Raw genomic sequence first — 26,854 nt, 5'->3', positions numbered from 1 at the left:
GCAGAGAGTAGGAAAACCACCCTGGGTTTACTGGGGTCTGCGGGGAGCAGTTACAAGATGCTAAGGAGCCCGGTGCTGGGCAGGAGCCTTGGGAAGTCATCCGATTTCTCGGTCTTGGTCAAGCAGATGTGGGGGACCCTCCGCAGTCATCCGCTAAGGCCGGAGCGAAGGTCCTCGCAGGGTCCCTGTGCGCAGAGAAATCAGACCGATGCTCGTAAGTAGACCCTTGGGCTTCCCCAGGTGCAGTTTGATGTCTGGCTAATTGTGTAGCATCTTCCAAAATGGGCGGCGTCAGAGCCGGTCTGCTGGGGTTCAGCTTTCCGCTCTGCCTCCTTTCCCGTGGCTAAACTTGGACGATTCCTTTAACCTCCGTTCCGCGGGGCCGTCAGGAGGGTGAGATCCTCAGGAGACAGGTAGCAAGCAGCCCCCAGGATGGGGTGTTGCTGGGACCCTCCAGCCCCCTAGAAAGTAGCCCCACCACCAGCCGTTAGAGCTCCAGAACATTCTCTGCAAACATGCAACAAACCCATCGTCCAACCAGCTCTGTCCAAAGACTGCCCCAGGTCACCCGCACCCTGGCAGCCTGTGTCCTTAACGCTCTGTGACCTTGGACTCAATGCTCCTTCTTCGTGGGTCGCAGATTTCTCCCCTGTCCAAAAAAAAAGGCTGGCTAATGAGGCCACTTCTGATTTTTATTCCTGAAATATCCTCACCTTCCAGGTTTGGCCAGTGGGGTGAGCCTGGGCTTCAGGACCAGAGGGTCCCGAGCGTGGGCACTGGGGACAAGTGCCTCTTGTCAGAGGTCAGAGCGGGGCCGGCTGCGTTCAGCCCGAGCCCCAGGCTGCTCATCTGTAAAATGGGAGAACTGATCGTCTCACAGGGTCCACGTAGAGATGGAACCACATGTAGAAAGCCTGGTGCACAGCAGGCTCTCAGTGAACATTCCGGACTCGTACTCAGAGCGGGTGCCCGGAAGGGCGGAGCCAGAAGTAAAACCCTGGGCCCTGCCCTAGACCTGCACATAAACTTGAAACCACGCGGAAAGGCGCTCACACCCGCACTGCCCCCGACCCCAACTCCCAGAGGCCACTGCCAGGTCTGCGTCAGGGCCCAGCCGCGGACGCTTTCCTCCCTGCACAGGAAACGTGCCTACGCGTTCGCGAGACTGCTCAAAAAACACAGGCGCTGACCCCGCTGTACATGTCGATCGGCAACTGGGTTTTCTCTAGTCAACTGGAGACAACTTCACAACTGTCCCTTCTTCCGCACTTGGTGTGACCGTGAGGGGCGTCGGGCCCTCTGGACCGGAACCCTGGCCCCACCGCTTCTGGGCTGGCAGCCCCTGGGCAGTTCCGTGGCCTCTTCAACCCCAGGTAGTCACGGCACTCGTCACCCCGCGCCGGGGGAGGCAGAAACGAGGTCGGGAATGGACAGGCCTGGGGCCTTGCAAACCGCCCCAGGCACTAATTGTTACTGTCACGTTGGGCCGTCACGTGGACACCCCTGTATTTAACCATTTCCTTTTTGGGGAACATGACGTAGTCTTCAGTCTTTAACTATTGCCGACCCCATCCTCACACCCTCACACCCGTGTGCAGGACAGAGTGCCGTTTTGTGTCAAGGACCGTGGTTTTCAAACTACTTTCGGGGGGACCCCAGGGCTCCGCGGGGGGTTCAGTACGCCGCATTGGACAGTCCCCGCTGCCACAGGAAGGCTGGAGCTCCCTCAGAGGCTTGTGCCTTCAGGTTAGCGTGTTGCACGTTGGTATTTGACGGAACACTTCCTTTGGAGGAAAAAGAGAGTTTGTGACTAGATACACCGCCCCCCCCTTATCTGGAGCCGGGGGCCATTCCAGGAGCCCCTCGGATTTTTCAAAGAAAGTATGGAACTTTCTGTAGACCATTTTCTCCTAAACACACAGCTATAATACGTTTAATTTATAAATTTGGCGCAGAGATGAACAATGGAACTTACGATAAAACAGAACTGAAACATTGTAGTCAAAGTTACGTAAGTGTGGCCTCACTGCCCTGTACTCACCTCCCGAGACAACGTGCGTGAGATGATAAAACGCCCAGGCGAAGAGGTGCAGTGGGGTGTGTGACCAGCGTTAGGCCATCAGTGACCTGACAGCGCGTCAGAAGTTGGATCACCCGCTGCCCGACCGCGGTTGGCCTCTGGTCACTGAAACCGCAGACAGAGAATCGGCCAATGAGGGGACCTCTGTGTGACTGAAAGTCACTAGTGGTTCGGCCTAGAGAGAAGACGGACAGCATTATAAAATGTTCCAGAATCATCTCAATCGCGTGTTCTCCCGCCACACTCCAGGACCCGCGGGAGTTACCTTTCACCCATCGAGTGCGTCTCTTCCCCAGGCTAGATTGGTGACATCCGTGCTGGCGGGAGCATTGCACCCTGGCCACGGCAGGCATGGCCACGGCAGGCATGGCCCACGCGGGCCCCTCAGGACGGCGGGGTGCTAACGCCTATCAGCACACCGCAGCAAGGTCTTGGGCACGTGAGAGGGCACTTCTGGCTCGAGCATCCACGAGGCTTCCCGCATTTGGCTTGGCTGGGCTGCAGGGTGGGTCCAGATCTGTTCTCTGCGTCTTTCCCGCATTTGGGCCGGTACTTGACCCATGGCTGGAGCGCGGTAAGTCCTGTTGAGTCGGCAAAAAAAAAAAGAAGATACTGTATTACTTGTATTACTTGCCATCAGACACCCGCGTTAGCGAAGACAAGACTTACTTTGCCGCGCAGCCCTCACACGGGGGGACACGACCCGGCCGCCAGGTTCGAGGCGTGCGAGCGCATTCAGGATCCGGGCAGCCTCCCTCACTGCGTGCGGTCACGAGCAACGCCCTTTCACTGGGGACGGACACCGTGTCCACGTGGCTGGCAGCCCCTTTGTGCGGCTCAGCAAGTGTAACCTGAACACACCCCCTCTTCCACACGGCGCATCTCCGTGTCAGGGGCTGAGTTCAGTCTCCACGTGGCATGAGGGCCACCTCGGCGACACTGAGCCCCTCCGGAGTTCCATGCACGCGTTGGGCCGTGACGCCGTGGCGGGAGATCCCCTCCTCCCCAAAGAGAAGATGGAGGTGAGGGTGGTTCCCGAAACGCCCTGTTTGTTAGACGTGACTTCCCATCAGACGCAGTGATGACATGTGCCCGCTTGGTGGGGCTTCGGGGTGAGAAGGGACGACGGGAGACCAGGGCTGTGGAAGGGAGCCAGGACGGGGACGTGTGGACAAAAGCCCAGACAACCACCACGGACTTCCTGTGGCCCCTGTGGGCTGGAGCCCAGGGAGGCACGGACTTCCTGTGACCACACTGTGACGCTGACCACGGATCGAAACCAAGTCAATGCCATGCGGGAAAGCCACATGGGGGGTGGTTCACACAGGAGGTGGAGCCCGGGCCCCACGTGCAGGAGCCGGGCTTGAGCTGCTGAGCTCTGGGGGCCCCCGGGCTCCGTGTTGGGCCAGTTTCCGGAGGCCTGGCTCTTCGTGTGTGATGAGGCGGCCTCCCCTGAGGCGCTAATCACTCCGATGCATCAGCAGAGGCCTCCTCTTCCTCCTCTCCACCCCAGGCCACCCCCCCTGGAAGGGCCCGCTCTCTGTGCCGGGGGGCACCCGGCAGTCCCCCATCAACATCCGCTGCGGCGACTGCATCTACGACCCGCGGCTGAAGCCTCTCAGGGTCTCCTACGCCGCGGACAGCTGCCTCTACGTCTGGAACACCGGCTACTTCGTCCAGGTGGAGTTCGACGACTCCACCGAGGGCTCAGGTGAGCGGGGCCGGGGCTGTCACGGCCGGACAGCAGGGCCACGGGCCGGGCAGAGAAGGGGACCGGGGCTTTGCTGACGCACAGTGTTTGGGGGCAAAGAACAGGCATCACAGGGTCGCAGGGCGGGGAGGTGACGCACACGTTAAGGACGATGATGCCGACGCCCGACGCTCGCACAGCCTCACTGCACATCCCGGGGCTGGTGGGGAAGAAACTCACATGTACGGCAGCTCACAGAGAACAGAGCAGGTGGGGGAGAGAGGCGAGGTGGGGGCGGGGTCCGCAAGCAGAGGAAGAACGGAATTGTACCAACGCCGAGGCCCGGCATCCAGAGCCGGGTGCCCGGTTCTTGCCCGGAGGACACCCAGCGGCTGTGAGGCCCAGGGGTGCAGCGGGGATCCAGCAGGCGGCCAGCGGCCAGGAACGCAGGCGAGGCGGTGAGCGCCTGACCCCCACCTCGGGTCCTGTGGGGTCTTAGCACCCTGCCGAGGGCCTGGCGTGAACCCTGCCTTGAGAGCCTGGCCAGGACCCTCGCCCCTGTTTTCCGTCGGGACTGCCGCTGGGTTCCGTCTGGCGTTCCTTCAGCACCTGCTAGTGTCATCGTAAACCTTGTTTGTGCCGCACACTGTCGTCCTTCTGGGAGGGGGCCGTCGTGCGAGCGGGCAGAGGGCGCTAGGCGACCAGCCACAGCGGAAACGTGAGGCAGCAGGCCTCTCACGGGCTTCCCTGGTGGACGCGACTTCCCACGTGCCGTCACCACTCATTGCTGGGGGACCCGGCGTGTCCTGTTTGGCTCCGCGAGAGAGGGCCCTGGAGGCCGGCGCCTGGTTTCCCCCGGACAGCGCCGTCTACACCGCTATTGCAGATTTTGCTTGCGTCATTTCGCTGTATAAATCTTAGCCTTGCGTACAGCTCTATGCTGAGTCTTGGGAGCCCCCCAGGGAGTCGTTGAACCCGGAGACCCCCGGCCCAGCCCCCAGGCCCAGGTCCTTGGTGGGCCAGCCCTCGCTCCGGCCCCTTCCGTGAGCCCAGTCACCTTTCTTCCGCATCGTCGCCCCGCGAGGACGCCAGCCCAGGACAGCGGGACCTCTGGTTCACACTGAGCATCACTGGGGGGTGAGCAGCGAATGAAAAGCTAAGGAGCACGTGAGCCTCCATTGCTCCCCCGGTGGGGAGAGCACCTCCAAGGCCACTGACCCGGAGTCCACCTTCCTGCGCCACCGGCCGCAGGACACCGGGCGGGAGCTGGTTCGCGGGCTTGGCCTTGCAGGGGCGCAGGCGGGTGCGGAGCCTTCATCAGAGCCGAGCGCACGCCCTGGAGCGGTCAGCCTGCTCCCACCGTCACTGGGGGCGTCAGCCCCGCGTCCCCTCTGTCGTGACTCCTGTGCCCCTGCTTCCACCACAGCAAACGCTGCGGTTCTGGGTCACCCGCTTCTGAGCCAACTGCTGCCCACGCGCCGGCCTTCCGAGAGCCCCGGGGGAGGGGCGGGATGGTGAGCGGAGGCCCAGCCTCCACTGGCCTGCCTCTGATGGAGGGAGAGGCTGCAGGGCTGGGGCTTCTCCCCGAGCCAGGCCCTGGGAAGCGCTTCCCGGACAGCGGAACTCACCTTTCCGGGGGTCTCTCCCCTTCACAGGCAGGAAGGACCCAGACCTGCTCACAGCTGCTGCGAGTCGGTCTTAGCCATGACCCTCAGGCCACCCACACGGCGCTCGCTGAGGGCTGGGGGCCGGAACGCCAACTCTGGCCAGCGTCCGCACAGAGGGACTTCTGGGAAGGGCTCACAGGAGAGCCGGGGAAGCCGCATTCTCAGACCTAGAAGGCGCCGGAGCTGCCGGGCACAACGTGCTTCCCCGTTCGGTGGGCCGACTTCGTCTCTGCCCTTGCTGGTGTCTTCCAAGCCCGGCTTCCCAGGGAGCAGCTAAGATTGGATTTTCAGGTTCAATGTGCTTTGTGCCATTTAAAAAAATTTTTATGCAGCAACTTTATTTTTTTAAACACATTTTTTAATGTTTGTTTTTGAGAGAAAGAGACAGAGTGTGAGCAGGGGCGGGGCAGAGAGAGAGGGAGACACAGAATCTGAAGCAGCTCCAGGCCCTGAGCTGTCAGCACAGAGCCCAACGCGGGGTTCAAACCCCCAAACCATGAGATCATGACCTGAGCCGAAGTCGGAAGCTTAACCGACTGAGCCCCCAGGCGCCCCCATTTTTTTAAGTAAACTCTACCCTCAATGTGGAGCCCGAACTCACGACCCCAAGATCAAGAGCTTCATGCTCTACTTATAGACAGGGCCAGGTGCTCCTTATGCAGCAACTTTAAAAGATCAGATAAAGAATAATGGTTCTGAGCTTTTAATTGCTTGATTAATAGTTACGTGAATATACTAATAATTTTGAGAAAAACAGATAACAGGATGAGTTACTCTAGAATTCATACTCCTCCCATATAATTATTATGCATAGTTATGGGTCTTACTCATATCTACATAATACATTTATTTTCCTTTCAGTCATAAAATACAAAAAGCTTTGAAAGTTACTTAGGACTTCTTCCTGTGTATTGTTAGGACACATTTGACAAAAATCGTTCAGATTCCCGGGGGAAAGGGCGTGGTGGCTGAGCACGGCACCTGGTCAGCGGCTGGTCGGTGGAGCGCCTGTAACGCTGACCGATAGCCTCACCAAGACCACGTGCTCGGGAAGCCGCGGTCCCGAGGTAAATCGTGATGCCGTTTCTAGAAGGTGGAAGGTTTCCCACACGGACAAGCGAACACACACTTTAAAAAGCACCTCCATCTGATGAATAGCAGCACGGCCCTAAACAGACATCACAGCGGACAGCGACTGTCTCCTCCTTCTCCTCAAGGACAAACAGAGGCCCAGAGAAGTGGTTCATTCAGGGTCGAGCGGTGGCGAGTGGAGGGTCAGGTTCAACCCCAGTCCCTGCTGCTTGGAAAGCCCACATGGAGTCATCGCGTCCGCCGTGTACTGGCCCCTCTCCTTGCCAAGGCTGTGCTTGCAGAAGCTTAAGTTACTCCTTACGATTGCTGAGATGGGCGTTGGCTCCCATTTGACAGATGAGAAAAATGAGGCTCAGAGACATTCTTGGCCAGAAGTCACAGAGCCCTCAGGACGGGATTCTCTGCTCTCCAAAGAAGGGAACTTCACGAGCGTGACCTCCCTATGGAAAAAATTTGCACCCAGCATCCACAGAGCTCAGGCGTGAAGCCATAGGCGCTGACCCCACTTGGTACTGGGCTTGTGGTCAGGTCCCCAGAGGGCCAGCACCTTCAGGGTGCCAGCCAAGCCCATGTCCAACATTGGGAAGGCCTGGGGCCTGGGTTACCCACCCCTCAGCCACCAGCAAGAAGCCCATGCCTGGCTCCCCTGGCAGGTTGGGGAGGGCCGTCTCTGTGGCAATTCAAGGGCGAAGTCGTTACTATTATTTTCGTCTGGGCGTCTAACAGCATGTGGGACTTGGGCTCTAGAGGTTCCTGAATCTTCTGGGGCTCAGGCTCAGATCTGAGGCGGGCACACTAGGCTGTCACAGATCTTAATTAGCCCAGAATTTCAACCTCTTGAATTTTTACCCAAAGTATAACTCACAGAATTGGGCATGGCCAGCCCCACCGGCCTGTCTCTGCTTCTGAGGTCTGCCCGGCGGCGGGCGTGCAACTCCGGTCAGACCGCTGAGCACCAGAGTCCCCTGGAAGGTGCTGGAAGAGAATCCCTTTCTGCCTGTGTTGTGCGGGGGCAGCTGGGAGCCGGACCCGCTGGTCTTCAGCCAAGAGGTGGGGAGAACTTGAGGCCCGAAGCCATTGTTGGAGCCTCGAAATGCAGCTGTGCCTGAGGCCAGACCAGCCCCTGGACTGATACATCTCTCTTCTTTTCTTTTTTCTTTTTTTTTTTTTTTTGCTTAAGTCAGTTTGATTAATGATAATTCTGCCTCGTTTCCAAGAGCCCTAATACAGAAGATCAAGCTGAGAGAGAGGAAACGGGAGGGAGGGAGTCACCTGGGAACCAGCGGCCCCCTCCTCTCGCTTTCTGCTCAAATGCAATGCAGAGGCAGCCTGGGTCCTGAGCCCCAGGGCTGGGTCCCCCTCCCCCACTCCACCCACAGAGCTGGGCGTCGGAGCCCCGGGGCTTGAAGACCCCAGGTCCGGCCTCGGGGCAGCAGGGCCCAGGCGAGCCTGGCTAGTGTGGTGCAGGGAAAGGCGGCCTTCTGGGGTTCGGGGTGGGTATGGGAAGCCACTTTCCCTGGTGTAAATACTCCCACACAGCCGGCCTCAGTCTCCAACAGTCACTGATCCCAGGTGGGGAGGAGACGGTTGCCTCCCAGGAGCCAGCTCTGGTCGGTCCCCCGTGTCACTGTCCCAGGCCCTCTTCCCTCCGAGGCCCTGCTGCCTCTGAGCTCGCCCGGGCTCTCCAGGCCAGGCCTTCCCTGTACTGGCTGAGGCTGTTGCATGTGGCAGAATCTCAACTCAAACTGGCTTCAGCAAAGAAGAGGAAACGCATGGGCTCAGATCCTGAAAAGCCCAGGGTGTGGCTGAGTCAGGTGATGGAGGGAGCACAGAAGGAATGGAAGGAATGGAAGGGAAGGTGGAAGGAGCCTGAGTCCCCCCGGGGGGCTCTGCTTGCCCCTGGCGGGGTCACCCCAAGCCGGCCATTCCCCAGGGCAGCACAGGTGGCATCTGCCGCTCCGGCTCACCCTGCCGATTGAGTGGTTTGGAGGGACAGCACCCCTGCCTGGCAAGCCCAGCAGCCCCAGGCCAGGGGCTGACCCCCGAAGCCCAGGTGGTCGCGGAGCCCATCATGGGGACTGAGGGCGAGCCCGCCCTGCAGCAAGGAGTGGTGCCCAGAAGTGAGGTGGTCGGGGCCGGGCCGGGAGGCTGCTCCGAGCTCCGCCCCAGGGCCCGGAGAGCTTGCTCTTGGCCCTGCGCTGACCGCGGCCCACCCCCGGCTCAGGTGGCCGTCGGCATCCAGGACTTTTGCGCCCTGATGCAGCCAGGCCTGTGCGCTGACCTGGGCCTGACCCTCACTTTCTGGCCTCCGCACCCGCTTCTCAATCTGATTCAAAGGGATTCACTCCCCACCCCTTCCCGGCCACAGACCGAAAGAATTATCTGGGTGTCTCTCCCTGGCCGTATAAATTGCTAGATAATTCCCCCTGTGGCTCGTGTCCACACAGGCCAATCTGGTTTTACTTTACTTGTCATTTTCCCAAAAACCCAGTTTCCTTTCTCTGTCTCCGACTCAATTTCACATGCCCGCGCCCCCGCCCCAGCTCGACTCCCAGGCTTGCCCTCCCTGTTTCCACATCTCCCTTCTTCTTTGCTCAGCGCCACTGGAAATCGGGACCGGCCAAGAGCAAAGGAAATGAAAAACGCAGCTGAAGACTGGAGCCCGTTAAAACACGTTTGCAGCAAGAAAATGAGAAAAAGGAGACACTCCCATAACTCAAAAAAAAAAAAACACAAAATACAAAAAACACAGGATAGACGGCAAGGAAGTGCCTCGCGGGCAGGAAGGGGAGTGAGCGGGGAAGGCACCTGGGGTAGAAGTGATTCTGCCGACTCTGATCACTCAGGCCCGGCTACGCACACGGGTGACCAGAATCTCAGAGAGAAACGTAACCAGGGGGCGGCGGACATTTTCCGTCAGCGTGGAGGCTCCAGCATTCTTTTCCAGGGAGCAGGGGATATGAGCGCTTGGAGATTAGCGCCCGCCAGGGATGACGAATAACAGAGGGGGAGGCAGAGGGGCTTTCAGCGGCATTGGAGAAGCAGCTGGCGCCAGGGCCCAGCGGGCTGCTGCAGGGGCGCTGTGGGGAGGGACCTTCCTAAGGGCGGAGGGAGTGCGGGAGGAAAGTAGGCAAAGGCAGACTCCCCTCCGCCCACACCACCTCTCCTGGGAAGCCCCTGGCCCCCTTCCCGAAGGGGTGACAGCGCCCGACCCGCCTCCGGGTGGCCGCGCGACGCAAAGGAGACGCATGGTCATTGACTGATAGTCACTGCGGCTGCTGGACGTGGCGGGTCCCCCTCGAGCGGCACAGCTGTGTGCTGAGCGGGGTACGGCTTTTACCCCCTTTGATCCTCACAATCACCCCAAGAAACAGAAGATGTTCCCGCACGTGGAGAGGGGACGTCCTCACCCAATATTCAGCCGAGGGCCGTTTCCAAATCCCACGTGCTGCTCCCCTTCGACAGGAAAGGGGCCCGCGCTCTGCAGCCTTGCAGGGGGAGAGCCTGAAGCCAGGTGCCCAGGTGCCCGGCTACCCTGTCCCTGTTCCCACCCCGTCCACCTGCGTAGGGGAGTGGTGGGGGGCAGACCGCAGAGGGCACATCGCCTCTGTCCCACACGCTAGACGGGTCCCTGTGGGGGCTATGCCGTGTCTCTGCACGCAGAGGCCACTCAAGTATTCCTGAGGTGCAGGGAGAGTACAGCATGGGGTGAGGGTCCCGCTGTGGGGCAGAAAGAGAGAGAGAGAGACAGGGAGGGAGGGGGAGAGAGTGAGAAGGGTGCAGAGCAGGTCATCAGCTCTATCAAGTCACCTCAACTCTCTGACCCTCGGTCCTCTCTGACCCTCAGTCTCCTCCTCTGTAAAGGGAAGATCTGCCTGGCTCTGGAGGAACTCAGGAGGGCTCTGGGAAGCACTTAGCACCCTGTGAGCTGAATAGACAATTCGATGGTAGTTGTCTCCCGACATGGCTCTGGCCATGTGTTCTTCTAATGTCTTCCACTAGAGGGAGCACCGAGAAGGCAGAGGAGCAGCTGCCCGCCGGGCGGGGTCTCCCTTTCTGGGACAATGGAGGACTCGGCGTGTCGGCGTGACCCACTCAACCGGCGGATGGAGAAACCCTGGGAACTGCAGGCGGGGAGGCCCCATCCTGGCGTGTGAGCGGCCCGTGCAGAGGGTCCCTCACCTGCGAGGACAAATGGCGAGTCCATTCACCACCGAGATCCGCACCGAGAGGTGCACACGGCCCCGCCCGCCCAGCAGGGTGATGGCCAAGTCCCTCCGTGGGGATCGTGGGGATCGTCAGGTGTGAGCAGAGAAGCTGCCTCGAGTCACAGCAGCCAACACGGAGCTGGCCGGAAGAATCCGGGGGCTCCCTCCCGGGAAGGCAGGCGGGAGACGGGGCCTGGAGTCGCTCAGGAACCGCTCTGCCGCCTCTCTGTCCCCGGCACCGTCCCACTTGGGACCCGAGTCCCGGGGGGCCCTCCGCCTGCTGCCTCAGCGAGGCTCCTGCTGGGAGGGGCACCCATAGTTCCAAGCTTCTGCTGGGGGGTGGGACCCGGAAGGGGATCCTGGGCCTCACGAAGGGGCGTGTGGCCGCACCGACCACAGTCTCGCCTTGATGGAGATGAAGTGTCCTGGGGCAGCTATTTTGTCCTGCAAAGTTGCAGGCTGTCTATACGGTTCCTAAAACTGCCTTTCCACCTTCGTCTTCCCTCGGGTCCTGGGCACGGGGAGCGTGGGCGCAGAGGCAGTGTCTCCGGGCTTGATCCTGTGGCTCAGTGGGAATGAGAGCCCCTGCCTGGGAAGGCCCAGAGCCGTCTCTCTGGCCTCTCCTCCTCCCTCCCCTCCTCCTCTCCCCTGCGCCAGCCTCCCCTCTCCTCCCTGCCCTCATACTACTTCCCCTTCACTGGTCCCCGGCCCCCACCTCGCCCTGGGGCCCCACACACCCTCCCTCCCCTGAGACTGAGACCCATTTGCACAGGGCTGGGGCCGCCTCCTGCCTCCCTCCTCCTTCCCCTCCGCCTCCTCCCTGCATCTCTCCGGAACACCAGCTCCTCAGGTTTGGGAACAGATCACGGGCCCAGGGGCCGAGGGGGGCTCACCCCTGTCTGGTCCAGCCCTCCCCGACCGCCCCCGTGGGTCCGTCACGGCCTCGCCCTTGGTGTCCGGGCCCGTTGTCTGGCAAAACGCTCCCCTTAACAGGCCTCAGCCTAGAAATGGGAGGGGAACCTCGTGCGGCCACCTCAAATCCCTGTCGCCCTAACGCCCAGGGCAGTGGCTGTTCTCCGTCTCTCCGTTTCGGGAGGGCCGCTGACCACGCTTCTGAGGGCGCCCGGGGTTTCTTGCTCCTGCTCCGCCCACGAAGCTAGGCTGTACGTCTGCGGCAGAGAAGCCACGCCGTTTTCTCCCGCAAAGTTTCGGTGAGGTCTCCACGCGCCTGGTGAACGCCAAGGGCCGAGACGCCGTCCGCACTCGCAAGATCTCAAGTTGGGACATACACAGAGAGGGACATTGGAAAGGGAACACAGGTGCGGAGTGCAAGCCCCCACCCGCCCCACACCCCTCCCCACGCGCCCTCCTCTGGCTGGCACCCTTCCCGGGCCCCTGTGCGGCCCCCAGACAGGGCAGCCGAAGGAGGGGCATGTGGAACAGAACAGGTTTCTCGAGGTGGAAGAGGGTCAGTTGTAGCCAGGATGCAGTGTGCGGCCTGGGGGGTGTGGGGGGGGAGGAGGAGGGGAGACCGTCTGGGAGGGGACAGGTCAGGGGGAGACCCCTGGGGAGGGGGGAGGAAGGGGAGGGTCTTGCGAGGAGCCACGGAGAGCCCTCGGGAAGATGATTTCAGGCCCTTCTGAGCGAGTGGACCCCTGGCACACATTCGGGAAGGGCCGCGCCCCCCGGGCTCCCCCGTCCCGGCCGTGCGCCGCTCCGTGCTGCCGGCCACGGCCGAGGCCGTCCAGGAAGGGGCTCCGAGCCCACACCCAGGCACGCGTCCCCTTCACACCTTCCCAGAGGACAGTTTGGAGTCAGGCCCCGGCAGCGGAGGAATCAAACACCTGATGGCATTGGGCAAACCTTGCGTGACGAGTCCACTTTCAAGGACAAGAAGGTTTGGTCTGCTGATGAAGGCGCCCGGCTCGGCCGCTGCCGCACTGCCCCTGTGCGCCCGCCCGCCCGCCCCGGCCTCCGTCCTGCTGCCTCGGGGGCCTGCTCACTCTCCGACCCGTCCTCTGTACCTCTTGTCGCTTTCTGCCTAGAGCCCTTCTTTCTCTCCATCCTTAGGGCTCAATGGAAGCCCCACGTCCTCAGGGAGGCCCGCTGCGGTGCTCGGGGTAGGGCCCCCAGAGCGCCCCGACCACGCACCCACTGCGCACTTTCTGACTGCTTGTCCCTGCTGAGTCCGGGCTCCAAGAGGCAGAACTCCTCCCTCTCCATCCCCAGTGCTTGGTGGAGGCTGTGGTGCGGCCGAGGAGCAAGGACTTCTCCTCTCTTATGCTTCCGGGGCTGGCCCAGCCCCTTCTAACGGACACTTTCTTAAGGCGCGTTTGCCCTTCAGTGTCTATGCGTGCAGGTGCTACCTCGGAAGTAACAGTGGCGGCTTCAGGTCTCTGCATAGCTCTGCTTTAATGACGATGATGATGGTAATAATTTTAGTAATAACAACAGAAAGTGCACCCACTAGCGGAGCCCTGATGGGTTCCAGGGGCCGTGTCCGGAGTGTTCTGTCAGCGTTGCAGTGTTGGATGCTCACCGGATTCTGACAAAGTAGGTGTCCTTGTCTTGAGATGCAGAGAGAGAGAAGAGCCCATGCAAAGTGCATGAAGGCACTTCAAGTCCAAGTCCGCCTGGCTTTAAAACTAGAGCCAAGTGGGGCCTGGGGGGCTCAGTCGGTTAAGCATCCAGCTTCGGCTCAGGTCATGATCTCACATTTTGTGAGTTCAAGCCCCGCGTCGGGCTCTGTGCTGACAGCTCAGAGCCTGGAGCTGCTTCGGACTCTGTGTCTCCCTCTCTCTCTGCCCCTCCCCTGCTCACGCTGTCTTTGAAAAATGAATAAACCTTAAAAAATTAAAAAAATAAAACTGGAGCCAATATGTGATGATCTTAGAGCATAACTACCAGCGAGGAATCTGGGTCCCCTTTTTGCGGGATCCTAGGAGGTGGGCTGTGCTGTGGTAGCGGTGCTGGTGCGGCCGCACTCGCTGAGAGGGTGACAGGCCTTCCTGGTCTGGGCAACACACACAAGTGCTCGGTTCCTGGGTGTCACAGCTTCGGAATGTTAGTTAGATCCCAGGGTGGCAGCAAGAACGGGCTGATGCTTGGCGATGTTGTGTTATTTTCAGTTTTAACTAATTAGAGCATCTCAAACTTCTCTCGTACTTATTTTAAGCCTTAAAACAACCGCGCCTGCCAAAAGCCTGCTTATCTTGGTAAAAGCACCAAACTACAAATAGATGGCTTTTAACAGTGGCTGCTGTAAGCACAGAGACCACAGCATCTGCGGACAGCAAATTTCAGCCTGGGGTCGGCTTCCTCGAGGTGGGGGAAGGGGGTCTGGCAGCTGCCGGTGCAATTCCCCGATTATGTCTCAGTGCACCTGCCCATGGAGACAGCTGGGTGGAGAACAGCCCACTGACGCCCGAGTCTGGGGCGTGCGGGCTGGGCAAGCTCAAGGCCCCCAGCTCACGAATTAGCCTTGCTTTCTGAAACTGTTTTCTTTTTTTTTTTTAATTTTTTTTAATGTTTTATTTATTTCTAGGAGAGAGAGAGAGACAGCGTGAGCAGGGGAGGGGCAGAGAGAGAGGGAGTCACAGACTCTGAAACAGGCTCCAGGCTCTGAGCTGTCAGCACAGAGCCCGACGCGGGGCTCGAACCCACGAACCGCGAGATCATGACCTAAGCGGAAGTCGGACGCTTAACCGACTAAGCCACCCAGGTGCCCCTCTGAAACTGTTTTCTTAAACAGAGGTACCCTGACAGTGCATTGTGCATTGTCATTACGAAAAGCCGTTTTGAAGTTATTTTATCCAGAGCCGCGGCCTTAAATTGAGTTCCCGACCTTCCTGGCAGGGAAGGGTGCGGAGTTTGGCAACACAGCCAAGGGGCTGCACCTTCAGGCAGGCCTGGGCTGGGGTCGCCGGGTGACCTAGGGCCTTCTTGAATATAGAAGTTGTGCTTCCTGGCCTATTGCTTTGCTCTCCTGAGGTGCACTGAAAGGCCGAAAGGGAGACCAGGTCTTGCGTTGGCCAAAAGGACCAGATTCCACTACCGTCCACCAGCCGGCCTCAGGGTGCCCCGCCCCTCAGGCCCCGCCCCCAGGCCCAGCCCGGCTGTAACGTGTCCTGTGTCTGCGCGCACCTCCTTCCCCTCGCTTATCCTTAGACCAGCTCACGTTTTGCTCATCTCCTGGTCTGTGTTTGCACGTGACAAGGCTAGGGAGGCGCCGCAGGCTGCTGGGGGCTGTTAGGAGCCCGCCTGTTCCCCGGGCCAGGACAGTGTCGTTCACCTACAAAGCGTCAGGTGTCAGCGTGAAGGAGATACCTGTCCTCGAGGCCCCGCTGAAAAGGACCTTTCTTTTCTGACGTGGCCCGAGCGCCAGGATCCCAAAGGATGGGCTTCCCTTGTCATCCCCGGTGGAAGCAGATACGCAGGAGCCGGCTGGCGGGAGGCTGCTGCGGTACAGAATTCTGGGGGAGCGTGGGGGGGTCACGTCCATGGGCGGAGAGTGAGAAAGTCTGTCTGCAGCTCTTCACCCGCGAGGGAGTAGCGGTGGTGCGCACGGGCCCTCCCACCCAGCGGCTTCGCAGCCCTGGTCCCCCCGTGGTTCCCAACGCGGGAGATTCTTCCACGCAGAGACTTTTGGCGGGGTGCACCCTCTCCCTCAGGCTCGCCTCCTGGTCACTAATGGCTGCGCTTTGGTGGTGCGAGGTCTCTGGCTGGCCGGTGCTCCGACGCCCTTGGCGCCACGGGCAGAGGCGGGAACAAGCACGCCCGAGTTTGTGGCCTGCGGTTTCCTCAGATCGTGTTTTCGGCTTTGAAGGACAGAGTGGGAAAGGCTGGGACCTGGCGTGAGATCTAGGCTCGAGTCTAGCTCCTCCTGCTGCGCTTTCCAGCAACCTGCCCCACGTCCCCAGGACACAAAACCGTGTCCCCTCCAGGGAAGAAGTCGTCCCCCTTTGTACTTATAGCTGCAGAAAATCTCCATTAAAGCCGTGGGGGGTCCTCGCGTCGTCCCGCTTTCCCGCCTGCAGAGAGGCTCCTGACGCCACGAGTGCCGTGGGCACCTGTATATTCAGACATGGTGACTTACGGTGTTTTTATGTGCTTATTTCTGTGTGTTATTAAAAATTGCAATCTCGCTCACATGTGTGCTCGGGAGAGCAGATCGCCTCATGAACCATACGACTTCTCAGCAAGGTGAGGCCCTCGTGATGTCATCTCCAAGTGAAGAAACACGGCAAGAAGCTCTATCATCTGGTTGAGGGCAGAATCGTGAACTGAATCTGGTTAGCACTTTCTGCTCCGTATACTTTTTATGGCAAAAACAGGAGAGAAAGCACCTCTAGCCAGTAGCCTCTGACGCCGTCATGGCCTCTGTCACGCCACTAAATGTTTCCCTGCTTTTGCCCCGCAGAGGTGATGCAGGCAGGGCCACCCCTGGGGTCCGCCGGGGTCTCCAGGCCAGCAGTGTGCGCTCACTTCGGTTAAAAGCAAGCCGTGCAGCCACTGTTGGTGGGAATCTGTTAGCAAAGTGGAGCTAGAGACCGGCCAGCCCGGGGGCATTGGGTTCTCAGCCCCCTCCCTGGACTCGGGGTGGTGCCACAATTCCTCAGCTTAGAGCCAGATCCCCCCCATGAGGGGCCCTCCCGTCTGTGCCCATGAGCCTCATGCTAACAGCTCTTGGAGATGCCATGCGGGTCTCAGGGTGACTTAGAAAGCAGTGTGCCCATGAAGCCTGGTCATACGGTGAGGCTGGACTGAGCAGGGGCTGCATACAGGTCAGCCTGACGGGGTCGGTAGTGTGTTGTGTCTCAGGATTTGCTTACGTGAGCATCCCGCTCGTTATGCATTAGCTTTGGTGATGGGATTTAAGCTGCCGCTTTTTCATTCAAAAGATATCATTTTTTTAATTAAAGAAAAGTCTGGAAGTCTTCTAGGACTGGCGTACGACTCAGAAACGGTTTTGTTCACCTTAAGGCTGCACCGAAGGGGTTGAGCTCTCTGCTGCCACCTGGTGGCAGTGTTGGCTTCTGCATTCACTCTGGCGTTTACGGTGAGCCCGTGGTGGGCCAGCTGCGGGCTCAGTGACCGGGGCAGGGGTGAACAGACAAGGCGCCACCCCCGCGGGGCCTGCCTTCCAGTTTGTCATTTCATTAGGACATCAGGCTTTCCAGAGCGAAATTGTGTGGCCTCAGCGTGGACAGTGTCACAGCAAGCCCCGGTCCAACAAGCGGACAAGCTAACGCACGAGTCTGCGGCTTTCTCTTTCCAGGAGTCAGCGGTGGCCCCTTGGAAAACCACTACAGACTGAAGCAGTTCCACTTCCACTGGGGAGCAGCGGACACGTGCGGCTCGGAGCACACGGTGGACGGCCACGTGTACCCAGCAGAGGTTCGTAGATGCCATCCTACATCACATACGTGGGTGCTTTCCATGTGCCAGGCTTGCTCGCAGGGCAGCCGACAAGCCCGGCTGCCCAGAAAGAGGGTTCCTGGGACACGGGGTTCCCCGAGCTCGAACTGGAGCAGTTGGGCGCCCTGCCTGTCCCACCGCATGGCTGTCCTGGGCGAGGGTACTATTCACACTGTCTTCTAACAGAAGAAGAGACTGAGGTTCTGAGTAGCTGTAACTTGCCAAATCAGCCAGCTGGGAGTCAAGAACAGAGTTTGCGCTCTTAGCCCCGCACTCGGCCACATGCTCGCTGCCGGTGGATCATGGACTAGAAGCTTCCTGTCTTTCAAGGCATTCAGGGCCTCTACTGAGATCTGAAAATCTTCACAACAGAGATCATCTTCTTGAAACAGTGAGACATTTGCAACATCCTCGAATGGCAATCTGTAAAGAAAACGAGTAGAGATAAATGTCAGGAGTTGGATTTTGTAGGTGTGGTGGGGCAGTAAGTGGTGCCTTATAGACTTTCCCCAATATTTTATTATGAAATTTTCCCAACATACGGAGTCATCGGCACGTCTGTACGGTGAGAGCCCATGAGGTTGCAGCTCTGATCCTACGACGGGCGTTTTGCCCGAATTCACTTCATCACACCTCGGTCCACCCGCCGACCCCCTGACTTCCTGATGCAGTTCAAGTTAGCGGCTGTTTTCGTTTGAACTTTTTGCTGCCGTCATGATGGAAGTAATGCTCTAGTTAAAACAGCATCCAGTCAGACCAGAACATGAAAACACCTGTAATCCCACACCCAGTCCTCCAGGGACAGATTAGGAACAGGAAGTTACATCTCTGGTTGTAATAACACGGACACAACGTGCTCATTTTACTCAGCACGTCTTCTGTCTTGGGAACTATGTGTCTGCACGTGGTTTTTAATGAGCAGATGATTTAGCAGAAGAGGTTGTTGTCTAGAAGCCAGAGCAGAGTGAGGGTCCGCCAGGGGCTTGCCCTGGGCCAGCCGAGCAGGGGCTGAGGGCCCGTACTGGCCGGGCCTCCCGCCCCTGTGGGATCGTCCGTTTCCCGTCGGGGTTTGGGTGGCAAATCCAGTTCAGTGGTGGGGTCCGTGAAGGAAGCACTTGCAGTCGGGGCCTTGAGCCAGGCTGTCTTTATTTCTGGGAGGCTGACCTGGGACAACAGGTAGGGGATTCCAGGTGAGCCAGACGGGCGGGGAGAGGTCAGGCCACCCTCAGTGGCCCCAGTGCCCATGGCTGTCTGGGCACACGTGGACCCCGCGCCCTCGGCAGCGTGGCCCCAGGCCTGCATGGGCACGGGCTCTGGAGTCTGTCAGTGTGGACCTGGGGCTCGGGCCACTGTTCAGAAAGGCCCCCAGTGTGCCAGGAAATACGTGCCGTGCCCAGGCTCCTCCTGGGCCTGGGCCGAGCTCAGCACAGGCAGGGCCATGAGCTCTCATCACACGGAGCCCTGGCCAGGCCCCGGCACCCCGCCTCCCGCTCGCCAGCGACCCAGGAGAGCGTGTGTCCCCAGCTCGTCCTCTGCCCCTTGTTTAAAGCCTATCTTGATGGCGAAATGGGACTTGGGAAACCCAGGGAGGGATGTGAAATACAGGCATAGACGAAGTGACAGATGTAGGGGGGAAAATACAGTGTGGACCACACGCTTACATTAAAAATTGTTCGCTGGTTATCTGAAATCCAGATTTAACCGAGCGTCCCGTAGCCGATCTGGCGACAGGAAGCCAACCGCCCCAGCAACGTTAAACCGGGCCTCCTCTCTCGCCGGAAGTGCTGAGGCCCTTACTGCCCGTGGTTTGCCCCGAGCCCGGGAGCTGCAGACGGGCCGGTCGGCACTGCTCCGGCGGCTGTGCCGACTCGCTAGCAGTGCGGACGGGACGCGCCGTCGGCCCCAGGGAGGGAGCAGCCGCTGCTGTATTTCAGCCGCAGCGAGTGAACGTACATCCTTTCTCGTCTGTTTCAGCTGCACTTGGTTCACTGGAATTCCACGAAATACGGGAGTTACAAGGAAGCTGTGCTGGGGGAGAGCGGTGTGGCTGTGATAGGCGTGTTCCTGCAGGTAACGTGGCTCGGGCGGCTCCCCCAGCCAGGCGGGTGCACGTGGCCTGTCAGCCCCGGTCCCTGGACAGTGGCCGGTGCCCGCCGTCCCGCCTGCCGCCTCTTCAAACGAGCCTCTCTTGTCTGTGCCCGCAGCTGGGGGCCCACCATGAGCCGCTGCAGAAGCTGCTAGAAGTCTTGCCGGAAGTCAAGCATAAGGTAGGCCACGCGATGTGAAACCAGCAGACAAGCAAATTTGCTTCATTAACGATCGCTTGCAAGAGTTAAAGATCAGCTTGGTGGAAGGGCGTGGCGGGGGTGGGGGAGGCCCAAGTCCCGTTCTGGGGATGGGACTCCCCAGGGCTGATGCCAGCCTGTGGCCGGCGGGCTCACCCTCTGACGTCCCCGTGGACCCCGCCCTCCTCAGTACAACGGGGGTGCCCAACTCGATCTGAGCTTTCCCAAAATTCAGCCCTCAGGCAGCATCTGAAGGTTTCTGCCACGTCCACCTGCCACAGGTACTACGAGTGACTTAGTATTTTTCCTTAAACTGATCAGTTTTTAAAAATCTTTAGCCTTGGCCCAGCCGATGCATCTACCAGGGATAACGTTGGTTTTAAACCGATGGAAACAAGGGCCTAACGGTTACCGTGTGAGAGTGTCCACCCGCACGCACAGTCCTGGGGGGGAGGGGGCGGCAGGGATGGGAACGGGGGAAAGTCTCGCCAGCCCGCCCCGTGCGCACCTTGCTGCCTTCAGCTCAAGAAGACAAGGGACAACATGCAGCTTTTCTCCAGCGACAGCTGAGAAAGGGCTTTGATGGAGAAATGGGAATTCCAAAGAAACGTAGTTTATTTGTTCAGTACCAAACAAAAGACTTCTGAGACCCAAGGAGCCACCGTGGCCCCTGGACGGATGGGCTCGGGCCTGCGGTGACAATGAGAAGAGTAGCTCCACATGAAAGCGGGGGCCAGCCCTTCCTCGCCGAGTCACAGGGCCCGTTTGATGTGGGCGGACGTTCCCCTTGATGTTGACCTCCGGGCCGGCCTCGTGGGACCAGGACCAGACCGCCCCCTGCTGCCCCGTCCCCCAGCTCAGGAACTGCGCAAGGTCACGGTGCTGGGAGCATCCTCTTCCTTGCTGGTCCGCAGCCAGAGTAAACCCGGGATGTTTTCCCCGTGCGCCCCCTCCCACACGGCGTGGCCTCCACCTCTTGGTGGGAAAGAGCGGGCCTGGCTGTGCGGTGCCTGACAGACCCTGGGGTCTGCTTCCCTTCCCCGGACGCTCTGGAGCCCGTCCCGCCCGCGGGCCAAGCCTGGTGGGCAAGTCACTTGGGAGAAGTGGTGTCAGCAGGGGTGACGGAGGAGGGGGCCTGGGGCCTCACCTCTGCCCCTACACTTGTCCTTGGCCTCAGTTTCCTCCCCTGAGACGTAAGAGTGAGGGCCTAGGAGACGAAACGCCAGCCTGCAGAGCGGGAGCCTGTGAGTCGTGGAGCCGCGAGGGGACCCCCGCCAGCCCCCACGGCCCCGCTCTGCACCCCACGCTGGGAAGACGTGAAGACACGACGCTGAGTGAGAACCTGGTCACCAAGGCGACACAGGATAGGATTCCTTGTTGGAAATGTCCGGAACAGGCAAATCCGTGGAGGCAGAAAGCACATTCGTGATGGGGGTGGTGGGGGAAGGTTAGGGGGTGTGATCGGTACAGAGCATTTACTGGGGTTCCTTGCTGAGGTGCGGAGAATGTTCTAAAGCTGACTAGTAATGGCTGCAGGCAGCGACCTTGAGTACACGGAAAGCCAGAGCACCGTGAGCTGTAATTGTGTGGGTTCTGGGCTCTGTGAATTGTATTTCAATTCCGCTGCTTCTTTTTTTTTTTTTTTAAGTTTTGTCTATTTGCTTTGAGAGAAAGAGAGAGAGCAAGAGCAAGCATGAGTGGGGTGGGGTGGGGGGCAGAGGTGGGGGGGAGAGGATCCCAAGCAGGCTCCGTGCTGTCAGGACAGAGCCCCACGAAGGGCTTGAACTCACGAACCGTGAGATCGTAACATGAACCGAAATCAAGAGTCCGGTGCTTAACCGACTGAGCCCCCCGGGCCGCCCCAACTGCTGTTTCTTAAACATTAACTAGACAATTGCTCGCACAGTGCGCAGCCAGCACAGCCCCCCAGTGGTAGCCGACAGCAGGGGTGAAGCCGCTCCCGTCCTCGCCTCCGACGTCTTACCTAAGGGCTCCGTGTCTGACCGGGGGTCTGCAGTTAGGGTACAGCCGGGCCGCCTGGGCCCCTAGCGCCCGTGTCTGGCGGCTGGGTGGAAGGGTCAGGGCAGCAGGGAGGCCTCCCTCCCCAGGGGCCAGCGTGTGTCATCCCCGTGCCCGCTCCCCCCCGTCCCCCCGTCTTTATCCCGGGAACGAACTCGGGCACAGACGGGGCGCCGCGCCCTGCCCGCGGGCTCGCCCCGTCGCAGCCCGGCCCCGACGCGTGGTCTCCTCCCCAGGGCGCGCGTGCGGCCGTGGGCGCCTTCGAGCCGTCGTGTCTGCTGCCCGCCTGCCGGGACTACTGGACCTACGCGGGGTCCCTCACCACGGCCCCGCTGGCCGAGTCGGTCACGTGGGTCATCCTGAGGGAGCCCGTCCACGTGGCTCGGAACCAGGTGAGCCGCGCCTCTCGCTCGGGCCGCCAACGCGCCGTGAGCCAGGGTCGTGGGCGTGACTCTGGCGTGGCTGGGTTTTTTTGTTTTTAAAGTTTATTTATTTTCGAGAGAGAGACAGAGACAGAGTGTGGGAGGGGAGGGGCAGAGAGCGAGGGAGACAGACTCCGAAGCAGCTCCAGGCTCTGAGCGGCAGCACAGAGCCCGACGCGGGGCTCGAACCCGCAAGCGGTGAGGTCCTGACCTGACCTGAGCCGCTGAGCCCCCAGGCGCCCGTCTCCGCTGTGTTTGGGACGTTCTTCCCCAAGAAGAATTTTCCCACTGAAACGGGAGGCGGTTCCGTTCTTCTGACTCCGGGATAATTGTGTGCGAGAGAGACAGAGGTGGAGAATGAGAGGCAGGGAGAGGGAGGGAGGGAGGGACTACGCGTCAGGAAACACGTACCTCGCCTCTAGCGGCTTCGAATTCGGACGGTGGGACGCTGATGACGGACGGTGGGACGGGCTCAAGGCTGGCTTTGTAGTGCGACTCGGGCTGCAGTCACTTCACAGGAACAGAGGTGCCATTGAAACTGGGACCTGGGTCCTGGCCCAGAATGGGACCTCAGGGGGTATTTTTAGGTGACAGATACACCAAGAAAGGAAAGTCGCTGACTAACTGTGGGAAGCCGTAAGGAGTAGGCTCTTTGGAGGAGAGAAGATTGTAGGGTTTGTCCTGCTTATTTGGATGACAGAACAGTAATCAGTCGAGGCTGCAGAACTTTCTCTCACATGCTGCCTTTTTAAAAAAAAAAATTTAATGTTTTTAATTTATTGCTGAGAGAGAGAGAGAGAGAGAGAGACAGCGTGAGCAGGGGAGGGTCAGAGAGAGAGGGAGACACAGAATCTGAAACAGGCTCCAGGCTCTGAGCTGTCAGCACAGAGCCCGACGCGGGGCTCGAACCCATGAACTGTGAGATCATGACCTGAGCCGAAGTCGGATGCTTAACCGACTGAGCCACCCAAGCACCCTCTCACGTGCTGCCTTAAGACATGATATATGCTGGGAGAATGTTCCAGAAGGATACGTCAGTCAGCTGTGGCTACAATAATGCTGCATAACAAAGCACCCACACCTCAGTGGCCCACAGCAAGCATTTACTTCCCCGCATTCAGGTCCGTGGGGTGGCTAGGGAGCCTCTGTTTTAGGCCGCAGATGGCACGGTGGCTGGGGGCCGGGTTGATCCCTCTGTGTCTCATGCGTCCTGGGTCAGTGGGTCCCCAGAGCTGGGCCGACAGACACGCAGAAGATGAGCACGTGACCGGCGCAAACTGAGGCTGCTGCGGTCATTGCGTCTGCTCACGTCCCGTCGGCCACGGTGGGTCCCAGCAGGGAAGGCTGAAGCGGGCGTGGCAGGGGGAGGTGAGTGAGCGTCCCGAGAGCAATGCCCAACATCTCGCACGGACCCCCCCCCCGCCCGCCACAGTAGACCGGCTGCCCCGGCGTTCCGCGGCGCATTTAATTTCCTCCCTCTCCTCCTGCAAGCGCTCCGTTCGTTCCCTACAGTAAGGAGACAGATGTTACTTGCTTGTGTTTTAAACACTGGTGTGTCCTTTCCTCTGGGACCCTCACGAGCATGGCGACAGGCTGTCTGTGTCAGGACAGACACACAGCGAGCTCGCGGCCTGCCCCATGGCGCCCGCCACGTGCGCTCTGGCTGTCGCTCTGGCAGAGCGATTCCATGACGGCCCGCTCTCGCCGACACCCTGGCAGGACCCGTCTGCCTCAGGAGGCAGAGCCCTCCACTCCCCTCCCAAACCAGGCCTGTCAGAGGCACGCGGAGGACCCTGGTCACAAGACCCTCCTGTCGCTCAGCACGCACGCGACGACCACCCGTGACGCGTCAGGGCCTGTGGCCCAAGAGGGCAGGAGGCGGGTGGTGGCAGCGGGGACAGTCTGCACACTGCCCTCTGGGGGAAACAGAGTCATGGTGATGTGAGGCCCCTCACCCTGACCGGGGGGGCCTGGGGGGTGCACCCCCAGACGGTGGCAGGAGGTCCCCAGCTGGAGGAAGGAGGATCGCGGTGTGTCTGGGGGCGCCTACGTGCGCGTGTGCATCTGATGCCATGTGTCAGCTCCGAAAGTTAGCGGCTTGAGAACACAGCAGCCACTATGGTCTCTCCGAGTTGCCGTGGGTCAGAGCGTGGGGGCTTCTGGCCTGGGCTCGCCCGTGGCGGGGTCGTCAGAGGCCATGGGGGCTGCCGTGCTCTGGAAGCTTCAGTGGGGCTGGAAAGTGGTTCACTCAAGTGGCCGGGGGCCTCACAACATGGCGGCCGGCTTTTCCAGGGCAAGGGATGCGAGAGGGCGAGACGGAAGCTGCAGTGTGTCTTCTGACCCAGCCCGGGAGTCCCCTCCGCCACCTCGTGTGGGTCACGTGGGGCCACCCCTGATTCCGTGTGCAGGGGGGCGGCTGCGCGAGGCAGGAGGGGCCCTGGGAGCTGGTTCACGCTGTACCTGCGCCCAGTTACCCTGCTTGCTGCCGTTCCAGCTGGCCGCCCTTCGCACCCTCCTGGTCTCTGCGCCCGGGGAAGAAGAGAAGGCGATGGTGAACAACTACCGCCCGCTTCAAGCCCTAATGAACCGGAAAGTCCGTTCGTCCTTCCCGGCTACGGAACAGGGCACGAGATTCTAAGTGCGCGGCGTCCAAGTCGACGGACAGAACGGGCCTTTAAGAGAGGAAGTACTGTGTCCCACGCTTCACGGTCTGATCGGCTCCAACCTCTGAAGTTAGAAAGAAAGAAAGACATCATTGTGTCGGTCAACGGACTTTTCGGTCACAAGGAAAAGAAATCACTTCAAACAAACTTAAGCGTGGTTGGGAGCGGAAATCCGGGACTCGGGGTATCTCGGGGCCCGTGGCAGCACCCCAGAAGGCACCCGTTGACCCGGCCCCTGGCGGTCCGTGCTCTCTTCTCTCTGCTTCTCCACACTCACAGCCGCCCCGTGCTTCCCAGGATGACGCACGCCCGGGACCCACATGCGTCTTTTCCGCCTCCAGATTCCTGGGTTGTGTCAATGTCCTGGGGCTGCTGTAGCATGTGACCACAAGCCAGAGGGGCTAGAACAACAGACACGTGTTGCCCCTCAGCTCTGGAGGCGAGAAGTCCACGTTCAAGGCGTGGGCGGGACTGGGTCCCCCACTTGCAGGCGGGCCCACCGTCTGGGGGCTGCCTGTCCCCCTTGGCCCACGGCCCCTCCTCCACCTTCAGAGCAGGGCGCTTTCCCAGGCGGCTGGTCAGCTCCCGCTGCCGCCTCACGGTCGTTCTGGAAGGCGTGTAACGGTTTCCTCCCGTGGGGTTTTGGGTTTTAATTGTGCCGAGACACAGGGACATGTGACCATCTTACCCACCTCGAGCGAACAGTTCTGTGCTTTGCGGCACATTTGTGGGGTTGCACAGCCGCCCCTTCCGCCCGACCTCATCTGTACATCGTACAAGCTGGAGCTCTGCCCAGGGACACACTCCCCCTCTGCCAGCCCCTGGCAGCCACCCGTCCGGCGTCCGTCCGTCCGTCCCTGAGATGTTGACAGCTCTAGGAATAAAGTATAACTGGCGTCATACAGCGTCTGTCCTTCTGTGACTGGTCCACTCAGAGCGCGTCGGAGTTTCCTCCCTAGGCAACATCCTCACCGATAACGGCATTGTGGTTTCGGAGCATCACGGGTATGCCCCTCTGGCAGGGACGGGCCTGTGCCGATGACCCAGTCAGCGCACCCCCCCCCGGCATGTCCTTGGTGGCAGGTGCAGTGACGCACAGACAGACATATGCTGGGCTGCCTGCTGAGAGGCGGCGATAAACTGCATCCCATTTTGGGGAAACAGAATATATCGACTGATGCCGGTCTGCAAATAGCATCTCAAATCACGGAGAGCCTACGATACGGATGTGGTTTGTTCTGGCAAAGTGGACGGTCCCCCAACCTCAGAACGTCCTGAGGCGGCCACGGCTTGCGGTGGGGTTCGGGCTCTGCAAGGTTCTGGCGCCCGCTACAGAGAGAGCGGTCCCACGCTCCCCGCCACGTGCTCCTCCCTCGTGGCGCCTGGGAGGTCCACGCAGAGACGATGGGCACGCGGTGGGGCTGTCAGCCTCGGCGCAGAGCTACGTGGGGGCGGCTCCGGACGGACAGTCCGGGAGGGAAGAAGGCAGTTTAAGGTTTGGTTTGGCCCAAACATACTTCTTGTCTCCTGGGGAGATGTCACCACTCCTGAGTCTTCAGTGAGGTGAGCTTCGCCCACGGGCAGAGCGTCCTGTGGCTGCCACACAAGGTGCCACAAAACCACGGACTCCGTGGCTTCTGACACCGTGCATTTGTTGCTTCACAGTCAGGAGGGCAGAGGTCAGGCACGGCCTCACAAGCCACAGTCAGGGTGCGGGCAGGTCCCTGCTGGAGGCTCCGGGTGGAGCTGTTTCCGGGCTTCGCCACCCGCCAGAGGCGCCCGTGGCCCCCGGCTTGTGGCCCCTCGTCCACCTTCCAAGCTGGGCGCTGCAACCAGCCTTCATCACACAGCCCCTCTGACTCTGACTCTTCCCTTCCAGGGGGCTTGCGAGTCCCCGGGGCCACCGGCGTCCTCCAGACTCATTCCCTCTCGTCTCCGAGTCCCTTTGCCGTGTGAGGTCATACATCCACAGGCTCCGGGATTAGGACAAGGACATTATTAGCCGTCCACGGGGCATATGCAGAACCGCACGGTGGCAGCTTCAGCCGAGCAGCCCTGAGACTGGTCTCCTCTGGAGGTGGGGGGAGGGGGTGGATTGGGAAAGGTACCGGGGGAACGGCAGGGGTGGGAGGGAGGGGACGCTGAAAATGCTCCGGAGCAGCTCTGTCCAATTGCACATTCTGTGATGGTGGAATGTTCTAGAACTATATTGTCTTATGGTATTTTCTGGGATGATGGAATGTTCCAGAGCTTCATTGTTACCACAGCGCATCCTGTGATGATGAGATGTCCTAGAACTGGGCTATCCCAT

The 26,854-nt window shown here is 60.1% G+C and overlaps 1 protein-coding gene across 1 annotated transcript; it reads left to right on the top strand.

Moving 5' to 3' along the window:
* CA5A (carbonic anhydrase 5A) lies at positions 1-25,445 on the top strand. Its single transcript, XM_039227809.1, has 7 exons — positions 1-214; positions 3,594-3,791; positions 17,015-17,133; positions 19,129-19,224; positions 19,359-19,421; positions 21,695-21,850; positions 24,375-25,445. Exons 1-7 carry the CDS (start codon positions 58-60, stop codon positions 24,516-24,518), a joined length of 933 nt encoding a protein of 310 aa, XP_039083740.1. The 5' UTR covers positions 1-57; the 3' UTR covers positions 24,519-25,445.
* Positions 25,446-26,854: the final 1,409 nt, after the last annotated feature.

Source organism: Hyaena hyaena, unplaced genomic scaffold (assembly GCF_003009895.1).
Source record: "Hyaena hyaena isolate Hyena2069 unplaced genomic scaffold, ASM300989v1 scaffold_1, whole genome shotgun sequence".
NCBI lineage: Eukaryota > Metazoa > Chordata > Mammalia > Carnivora > Hyaenidae > Hyaena > Hyaena hyaena.
The sequence above is the reverse complement of the archived record's forward strand: the minus strand, read 5'-3'. Positions and strand labels throughout refer to the sequence as shown.

Coding starts and splice junctions, on each gene's coding strand:
- CA5A (XM_039227809.1), top strand. CDS start 58: ATGCTAAGGAGCCCGGTGCTGGGCAGGAGCCTTGGGAAGTCATCCGAT. Junction 215..3,593: donor GAGAAATCAGACCGATGCTC/GTAAGTAGACCC, acceptor TCTCCACCCCAG/GCCACCCCCCCTGGAAGGGC. Junction 21,851..24,374: donor TCCACGTGGCTCGGAACCAG/GTGAGCCGCGCC, acceptor CTGCCGTTCCAG/CTGGCCGCCCTTCGCACCCT.